The 10,016-nt window shown below is 42.3% G+C and overlaps 1 protein-coding gene across 5 annotated transcripts in view; it reads right to left on the bottom strand.

The window, feature by feature from the left end:
- Nucleotides 1-4,030: 4,030 nt before the first annotated feature.
- GLI3 (GLI family zinc finger 3) overlaps nt 4,031-10,016 on the bottom strand; it is a 235,289-nt gene continuing 229,303 nt past the window's right edge. For all 5 annotated transcript variants that reach the window (XM_082192711.1, XM_082192714.1, XM_082192712.1 and 2 more), the window contains one exon: nt 4,031-8,741. In XM_082192711.1, coding sequence (XP_082048837.1) covers nt 6,478-8,741 — 2,264 coding nt within the window. In that variant the 3' untranslated portion in view covers nt 4,031-6,477. The remainder of the gene's footprint in view (nt 8,742-10,016) is intronic.

Below are 10,016 nucleotides of genomic sequence, written 5' to 3'. Positions count from 1 at the left end.
TGGGAATACAGCAACAGAGCCCCGTGTTGTTCAAACCACTGATCAAAGCTTGACCTGGAAGCTTTTGATGGACCCACCGTCCAATTTGCCCTGTTGTCAGAAGCCATGCTCACTGGTCAGTTAGGGGTCCCATGGGCACTCTGCATCCAAGCACTTTTCTCAGCTGATCCAACCCAGTTATCTCTGGCTCTCAGTCCAGCTTTCATGTACTAACAGAACTCCCCTTTCTGCAAATGGCGGCCCATTAGAATTTGCTTTCATTTGTATGGTTGTGTGTGCGGACACTACCATGTACTTATATGGAACTGTTCTCTCTCATAGCGTTTAGGGACAGTTGGCACGCTCATGCGCTCTCTGTGTGCATCAGGACATGCATGGGGCTCTGGGCTGGGGTTACCCTCTGCAACCCATAATTTCACAGTCGTTGAGGCTCAGAACTTGACAATGATTATTTATAATGAAATTTACAGCTTTCAATATTACCATTAAAAAAATAAAGATGGAAGCTGAGAACTTAAATACAAATGAAGTTTTTATTGACATTGTAAGAAACATTTTATTCCTCAGTACAAAAGGGCTAAGTGGTTCTGAAAGCCTAAGTACAGTTGATATGTACACAGTGCTAAGTTCCTTCAAGCTGATCTAAGGCTTGAAGAACATCAGATCATAAATGCAGATTTATCAAATGAAGACCACTAAGATCTGTTACATCTGAACACTATTCCTATTGTATGTAAATGTATTTACACATTTTTCTTTAAAAAAAGAGATTACACTTTTTATAAAAGTAAAAAAAAAAGTTGAGGTGAAAAAATGAACATGAGGTTTTTTAAAAAAAAATCTTACCAATATGCAGGCTGACAAAAGCGAACTTTCTCAAAGACGGCATTCGATTCCTATTGGACACTAACACATGAATGCCTAAGATTCACAAGACAATGTTCAGGCAGTTTTATCAACAGTGGTATGTGCTGTTATTGTAAGAGCAGCCTTACAGCTAAATTTGGCACTATTCCCCCCGCTGCTTTTAACCAAAACAACTCAAAATAAGGCACATCCATTGCAGGAATAGAAACACAGTTTTTTCATGGAAAAGGTCAAAGTGTATCGATTGAAGGAGGCCTAACCCATGACTTATCCAACATCATCTTAGAATTACTGGAAAAGGAAATCACATTTAAGACAGAAATAACAAAAGCTCAGAAACTAACCTTTATTACATAGTACCATATCAAGACCTTTCTTCAGCAGAGACAGAAATCTAAACTGCAGCTCTGATGTAGAAGTCCATAGAGTTGGGTTCCAACCCATTCTATAATGTTCCTTACAGCACAATCCTAGCCGTATTTACTCAGAAGTAAAGTTCCTTTGTTTGTTCATTTGTACCTGCTTGTAATTGACAATACAAAAGGATAACACAGATGGGGAGAGAAAGGTCCATGGAAGAAAAGTTAAACTGATGGGTATATGTATGTTTCTTGTTACGGTCAACAGAATGCCTTTAAGAATAAACTCTGGTCGTTACTATTCTTTGCGTTGAAATAGATTAGGCTTCTGTGGTAGAAAGCAAGGATTTTTAGCAGTGCTTACCTTCCCTAGTTAAGGTTGCTGCTGTTCAGAACTTAGGAGTGAATTCAGGGAAGTGGGTTTCCCACTTCATCTCAGGGGCACCCAGCTCTGTCTGAAGTTACAGAAGACATATGCCGGTCACCATTTAGACATGCTAAATTCAGCGCAAGTCTGAATTATTTGGGGATGAAGTCTGAAAAATGATTTTTCCCTATGAACTGTGGCCGAAGTGATCCTGAAGGACTGTGGCAGGTAGAATAGCCTCTAGAACAAATATACAGTGGTGCCCCGCAAGACGAATGCCTCGCAATACAAAAAACTCGCTAGACGAAAGGTTTTTCCATTCGCGATTTGCCTCGCAAGACGAATTTCCCCTATGGGCTTGCTTCGCAAGACGAAAACGTCTCACGACTTTTTTTCTTTGACTAAAAACAAAGACATGTTTTGTTTATAAAGTTAATTTATTTTCCCTTAAATTTTTGAACTGCTCTTTACAGTATGTGTGACTTTAAAGAGCAGTTAATAAACTGTTGTTGTACCAAATTTGGCTTTGTTTGGACTTTTTTTGACCATAGGAACGCATTAATTGATTTTCAATGCATTCCTATGGGATTTCGTGCTTCGCAAGACGAAAAACTCGCTAGACGACAAAAATTGCGGAACGAATTAATTTCGTCTTGCGGGGCACCACTGTAAAGTGTGGCATTTACATTATTAAGTAGGATAACTGGCACGTGAGAAGCCTCTTACTGTGCTTCTGAAAGATTCTCAAATTTAATGCATAACAAGGAGGAGGACATTCCCATAACTCTGGGACTGTTGAGAGGACTTAATTGTCTTGACTTTGACTGGGATAAAAAGGGGAGTTTCAAAAATCCCCATATACACAGTTTTGAAGTGTCCCTCCCCACAATATAGCCGAAGCTAAATTCAGGAAGTGGCCTTTGACAGGAGTGCAAGAAATTGCAGTTAAAACCCAAACAATCCAACATGAGCCAAGCAGCGTATCATGTTATCTCTTGCTTCCAGTCTTTGTGCACAGGGGCCATTTTGTGACTTGGTGATGGGTTGTGTAAGATACGGTTGGGCAGACAATGATCCAGAAATTCACCCTGTCAGCTTTTGCTTTCTAAGTCCTGTAGTATTTTTTGAGGGGAGGTGGCAGTAATGATAAGGGTCGTAATTATTACGGACTTTCAGAAGGCTCTGCTGATGGAATTGGAATCTTCACGCCTAAAGCCTTAGGCTGCTGCTTACTCCAGTTCATCTTACAAACTACTTAGGAATGATGTTATTGCAGTCAGACCCAGCATAAGCAAAGAGTATGAACATCTAAACTCCAGCTTGGGTCTCTATCTGACAATACTTCCAGGGTGGGAACTGCTACTGTGAGCAGGAAAGGCTACACTGCTTAGTTACAGGAGCATGTTTTCATGTGGAGATTTCTAGGCTCAATCCATGCATCTCCTGATAAAAGGTCCCTGCTGAGACTCTAGACATGGCAGTGGGAAGATCTGTCCATTTTGGTTTCTCCCACTTTCTCCAATTTTAAGTTCAGTTCTCTACATTTCCATGTTAGTTGTGATTTACATTCCTCATGAATATTCACCAGCATTTTTAGTATGGGAATCTTTTGATATGCACATTTTCCCACACAGTTTTGCCTAATGTAGACACTTTTACAAACACTTTGGGGGCTTATTTGCACTAATATGTGCATTTCTATGCACTCTTTATCCAAGTAAATGCAGTTTTTGTATATGTTACTTGGCTGGAGAACTGCACATGAACATTTTGAGAAGTGTGAATTTTGAAGGATGGCTTTGACTTGTTTTGGAAAGTGCAAGTAAGGCTAAGTTTTCCTGTAAACAAAAACAGAACCATACCCCTCCCCCCAGCCTTACCCTGGAGTGCTTAGATCATAGTGGGCCAGACAGAGGAATAGTATGACTTGACGTAAGGTATGTGCTCCTTTGACACTGCACCAGTAAATCTGGGAAATACATGGGCAATGCTGGTAATGAGAGGGCTGGGTTGCAGTCTCCTTGCACAAGTCCTAAATGTTCCACTATTACCATAGTGGTTCAGGAGGGACACACATTGCAGTAGCCTTGGTTACCCTGAAGGCAACCTTGGAAGAGTAGAAAAGATTAGCCTCTCCAAGTGATCCACTGCTAGAACTTAACTTCACACACAAGTACATTCTATAAGGAAACATTCCTCCAAACAGGGCTTCAATGGTCAAAAACATTACAATAATTTTGGTTTCAATTGTTTTATAGGATGTTTGTGTTGATTGTTCTTCTAAGCTCAGAAACATGATAATGAATAGATGGCAAATTAACTTTAGTACTCCCAATTCTATGGAGAACCTCTACATCAGCAACTTTCAGGAATGTGTTATACTGAAGATGAGATTCTCCACACAATGTTAAGTTGTTTTGCAATGTTACAGTCAAGTGTTGGTTGGTGGCCTCAGTGTGTATACAGTTGGCCTGGTTTAATTAAAAACACAGTGGTTCAGGCTCTATTGGTAAAGAAACAACCAGGTGGGTTCAAATCATGGTACTATAATATTGCCCGAGCCCAAAACATAAGAAATCTGGTGCAGTAATAACAGCACATTGTAATTTTGACATGATTAAGGGTTGAAGAAGTAGTGCAGCAGTTTAGTTCCAGGAAAATGTGCCTTTTGGAATTCCACCAGCCTAGAGTTGGAGCAAGAGGAAAAATAAAATCCTGATAAAACTGAGAGGTGCAAAGAAATCTCTAGAGTAACTTCTGCTTTTCACAAACCAATTCTTCACTCATACAATGGACCATTAAGAAACAGAGTGGGCTACTACACAGAATACAAACATAAGAGCCACAATCCAACAGAGCTAACTTGAGCTCATTTAAAAGTATGGATGCAATTGTGCTTGCTGTTGTGTTGCATTGTGCAACAAGACTAGAAAAGTAACCAAGATGGCAGTGAAAAATGAACAGGTCAGGGATATGTAAATTGAACTCTAAGATGGTAGGCTAACTCAATCTCCACAAACAGCATAAGAACGATATGAAGATTTTATAAACATTATTTAAAAAATAATGTAGTGTGTGTGAATGGCAACTTCTACATTTGGGATAGACCACCACTGATGGATATTGGTGGGAGAGATTTCAGAATAGCTGTTACTGAGTGAAATGTTCTTGTACTGAACTTATTGACAGAGTCCCTATCCCAAAGGGAATCCTTATTTTTCCGGGGGGGGGGGGAAGAATTATGCACATTATGCACAAAATGATGTGATGTTCTGTATGTTCTGTCTGTGGATTGAACCTTCTTATCAAGGACTGGTGCCTCTCATTTTGTTCTGTTGTTTTGCTTTGTTCTTGCCTTCCTCTGTATCACACCTACCTACTGGTATGGCTCATTTGTGCTTGAAGTTTCCGGCCCCATGGCAGTGGGAGGCTGATAGGGGGCGGCTCTTGCTTGGGCTATGTAATTGGAATTGGTGGCATTCTTGCCCCTTTCTATGAATGAAGCTTTGGCCGGATCGCCAAGCCAATGATAGAGGACATTTACAGCACCACTGGAAGGCAGTTATTGTTAAATGGAATTATAGTAAACAAGAACTAAACATTTTGAATATTATAGCTTGAGCTTTTAAACCACTTAGATCTATGCATATTGCACTGAAGTGAATGCCAACAATCTGAACTAAACCTTGCTTAAAAGTGCAACTTGTGTTTACATTTATGTCTCAGACAAGCAGACTTATAATAGCACTCGCATAGATATGGATTTATTTTCATACACGCACATGTTCAAGTTACTCCCCATTTTGTAACAAAAAATGTGAGGCTTACTCATTATGCAATGGAGGTTTTGGAAACTGAAGCCAATTTTTGACATAAAAATGGGCAGTCATTTTGTCATTATTTTCTTTTGTAACCAACTTATTTTTATTGGAATATGCTTCAGAGTTATTTATTTATATGGTATTTTGTCTCTCCTCAGTCCAAAGCAGTGGTTTTCAAGCTGCATTCTGGAGAACCCTAAATTTTGTTAGATGCACTTCTACACATTCTTAAGTGAAAACATCAGTAATGACAGACTTGTTCATTATCACTGACACACCCCCCCCTGCAGTATATAGCCAATGTGGTCTTGGGTGGTTCCTCAGCTCAAGTAGGGCCAGGATGAGACCCAGCAGGCCAAGGCAGCACTCTGCAGTCTAGAACATGACTGAGAAGATTTGCCTCAGGCAAAGCATTATGCGCAGAGGTCCTTGAATACAGAAAACTTGAAAACCACTGGTGTAGAGCAATAGAAATGACAACTCAATCCACTACACGTGGTTTTTTTTTTTGGAATAAATTAGTTGCTTTAAACCATTCACCCATTCCTCTTGACAGGGTTTGCGTGATCAGTGCTAAGAGGATGGAACCCCAAACTTCAATATATATATGTGCTCCTGGTAATGTTGTGTCTACATGTTAGAACCTGGCTGTATAAGAACTCCAGCAACAACCATATAGGATTGTATTTCCTTTTGAGTTACAGGAAGAGGCAATGCCATTTTATCAGACCTTCCTCAAAGATAAACCAGCATGCACATCACACATTTACATTGGCTTACAATTACAAAAAATATATAAACAAACAATAAAATAAAAAAGAAGCATATAAACATTGAAAAAAGGGGGGGGGGACTGTGGGTGTAACAATACTGATTCAGAACTGAAACGGAAGACAGTTTCTCCCTAGAACACTTTAGGGTTTTTCAGAGTCCTTATTCCATAAAAGGAATATACTTGAAACACATCCCATTTAGGTGAGATGAGACTGCTAAAGTACTTAAAGCAACTAAAAAAAATGAATTACTTTTTTAAAAAATCTTTCATCTCCTAAGTTGTGTATGTCTATTGCATAACAGCAAGAAACTTGCTTTCTTCTGCAAGTGAGGTCAACAAAGAATTCATGTCCCCAATGGCCATGTTGTTTGTGCTTATGGGCATGGCTGGGAATGTAAGAGGCGCTCGGGGAGTGGTGAGGCGGGAGGAGTTGCGGGAGAGGTTCTGAATGATGCTGGGACTCAGGGCTCCTGAAATTAAGCTGGCATGGTCACCATCATCGATGATAGCATCAAAATCAATCTGCACGCTTTCGAGGCTGCTGGTGTCAATGCTGTCAACGGTGCTTGTTACCTGGTTGGCTCCTGGGGAGAGAAGCTCTGACGAAGTAGCATCACTCGCCCCCTGAAGCAGGCAGTTAGCTTCTGAAAGGGGGAAAGCACCTGTTTTCAGAGCTTGCTGGCTAAACCCTGTGGTTTGGTCATACAACTGACCAGAGTAATTCTGCATATTAGAGCAGAACTGCTGCGACTGACCTTGGGATTCTACTTTGATGCCATTGACCCTGTGTGGCTGGTTGGCATCCCTTATGTGTCCTTGCGGCTGCACCAAGTTATTCCTTGGCGTGTTTTGTCGCCTGCCACCCCAGTAGTTGGCACAGGGCTGGTACCCTTTCGCCATCACCAAACCTGATGGCTGGATCCCAGCATTGTGAGACAGTGGACAACTTTGTGGCCCTTGATAAAGGGTGGGTTGTGAGGGAGCTGAAACTTCCTCTATCATCATTTTATGGGAACGATTGACTTCTTGGCAGTAGATATCATCAGTTGGCTGATTATGAAGGTACTCCTGGGCAACCACATTTCTGCCCTGCATCCTGCTAATTACATTGGGAGACTGCTCCTCTGATACTGCAGTGCAGCCAAAGTTCTGCTGGTTTCCATTATTTGGCATGAAATTATTTCCCAGCTTTTGCCCTTGAATCACAATGTCATAGGTATTGCCCACTGGTTGTCTGCCAATACTTTCACCATACAGCTGTGCCTTATTTGACTGAAGGTGGTAAGAATGACTGGTGTCACTGTTGTTCATGACCATATTCTGCTGTAAACTGCAGGAGCCGTTGTTGTCTAGAAGATGCTGGTAGCCATTTTGCTGGGACACAGCATTTCTCTCCAGCCCATGGTGCTGCTGTTGGACAACCATGTTGTTGTAGAGGCCTAAGGTTTGAGTGTGCTGGATCAGGGACCGTTGCCCACATTTTAATTTTGACGGAGACAAGTCAGAACTTCCTGAGCTTACTTCATTCCACTGAATTGGCAGGTCGTTTTTACTGGCCTCAGAGTTGTTTGGTGGAGGAGACTGGTCAAAGTTGTTGCCGTACCCCAATGCTGAATTGTGATGCACTTTGTTGTGATCTAGTCCACCATTCGGCAGGTGGTTGTACGCACCCTGATTCTGAGAATTCAAATATTGGACCACGTCGTCAGGTAGGAGATCCTCATCATTCAGACTGCCATCTGCTTCCATTGTAGCAGCTTCCATGGCCACATTCTCAGAGATACTAGGAGGACAAGGGGAACAGTTGCGGAACAAGCCACCATCAGAACGGGTGTAGTTCTGAAGGATGAAGTTACGCCTTTCCATAGATGGAGGCAAAACAGGAGGGTTAAAGCTATTGAGGCTGTTGAAACGCTGGACTCTGGGAAAGGAAAGGTTATCGGAAACTGGTCTCACAGGGTCACTGGCTCTCCTTGTGCTGTTCCCCAACACATCATGGGGCAGTATGTGTCGCCTGTTGTAATTGTTTGTCCCACCATCACTACATCTTCGGGGAGAATTCATTGGGGGCAGTGGTGACATTCCAGACTCCCTACAGTCACCCAATAGTGCCATTTTTGTTTTCAAGCTCATCCTCTCCATATTAGGGAGTGGGGTTGGTGGGGGTCCACCAGTAGCTGCTGCATATTTTGCTTTCAGCCGGTATTGCTGGGCAGGGGTCAGGCTGAGAAGACCTGGCAAGCCATCACACTGGCTGGCTTCACTGGATCGCCGAGAGGCATCCGTTGAAATGGGGTCGTAGGAATCAGTAACACTGATGTTCTGGAGCCTCCCCTCGCCTTGGGAAGCATCGCTGGACCTCCGACTAGAGAAGCAAGGTGAAATCCCAGAGGATCTGCGGCTGCTCATGTAAGCTGAGCTGATGGTGCTGGTGTTGCTGTCCCTTCTGTTCAGCATGTTGAGCACAGTAATGTCCATGTTTGTGAGTTCATTTTTATTGGCTAGAATAGTCATGTTTCCTCCAATGCTGCAGCTGCTGCTTGAATAAGTACCTGGGGAGGGGGATAAAGAAAGAAGAAAAGACTCCAGGTTGATCAGGGGAAATAAAGAAATGGTACGAAATGTGCTGCAGGCATTTCCAAGAAAATGCCATTCTATTTCCAAAATGTTGATGATGGGGCCAACAAGACTTTTGGATTCAGGCACACAAAGAATAATGTTGCAAGATGAAAGAAAGCTGAAGGCATTGCCCAGACACTGGCCGCAACGCAACACAGAATGAACGAGGCTGCCTGGTGTTGCGGACAAGTTCCCACTGAGGTTGGGCAGTGCTGCTTCAGTTACGTAGCTCACACAACTGAGGTCCACAATACTGTTCTATACAAAAATTAAAATAGCATGTTAAGAGTAGCACAACTACAACCCTAGAACTAGGTAAGAACTGGGTCTATGTTGGCTTGTCTCTCTTGTCTCTAGTAGGACTCCACTGACTGGATCTGTGAAAATATGCAGTATTTTTTAAAATGTAGATTACAGTCTTAATCGAACCATACTGAAAGCCAAAATTGCAAAATACACAATTCCATAAATTATTTGGGATAATTTGAAAGCCATTCTTCCAGATCTTTTGCATGACATTCCAAGCAACATTATAAAATAAGCAATTATAATAATTTCTTTTCTTTTCTGTAGTTCCCTTTATTGGAATGAACTTAAACCAGAAACAAGAAATACCACAGATATTTTGCATGGGTGGCTGCAGTTGAAGGAGTTTTGCAATGAAGTAGAAGGAAAAAATCTTTGGGCAAAAATGGTGATGGACTCTGGCTGCGTTTTGTTTCCCAGCTCCAGTACTTTGGACTAAACACAAGAATTCTACCATGGCACTTTCAAAAAAATATTAATAATAAGAATCTTGCCACCTTCCCTAGTGTACCCTTCTCCCTGGGATAATACTTTGATATGAGCAGGAAATTAGGTTGCAGTCCTATACATGCTGACCTGTGAGTAAGCACCACTGAACTCATAAGGTCTGAGTAGACATGCATAGGCTTAGAGCAGAGGTTTTCAACCTTTCTGAGTCCACGGCTCCCTTGACCAACTACATTCTTTCTGTGGCACCCTATGGGGCTCAGGAGCCCAGTTATGTCACCCCTTGCCTGCAGAGCCGGCAGCTCCTCACCCCTTTTTGAACACCCTTCCTTGGGGAGTGTTCCATCAACCTCCTCTCTTCTCCCCTCTCTCTGGGAGTCCTTTGGGCAACTGCAACTGCCACCTCGGCTCTCTGAGCTGCCCCACAGGGGCCTGGGAAGCACCCCCTGCCCAGC

The sequence above is a fragment of the Podarcis vaucheri genome (assembly GCF_965113315.1).
Source record: "Podarcis vaucheri genome assembly, chromosome: 12".
Taxonomy (NCBI): domain Eukaryota; kingdom Metazoa; phylum Chordata; class Lepidosauria; order Squamata; family Lacertidae; genus Podarcis; species Podarcis vaucheri.
This window is presented reverse-complemented; position numbering and strand designations above follow the sequence as displayed.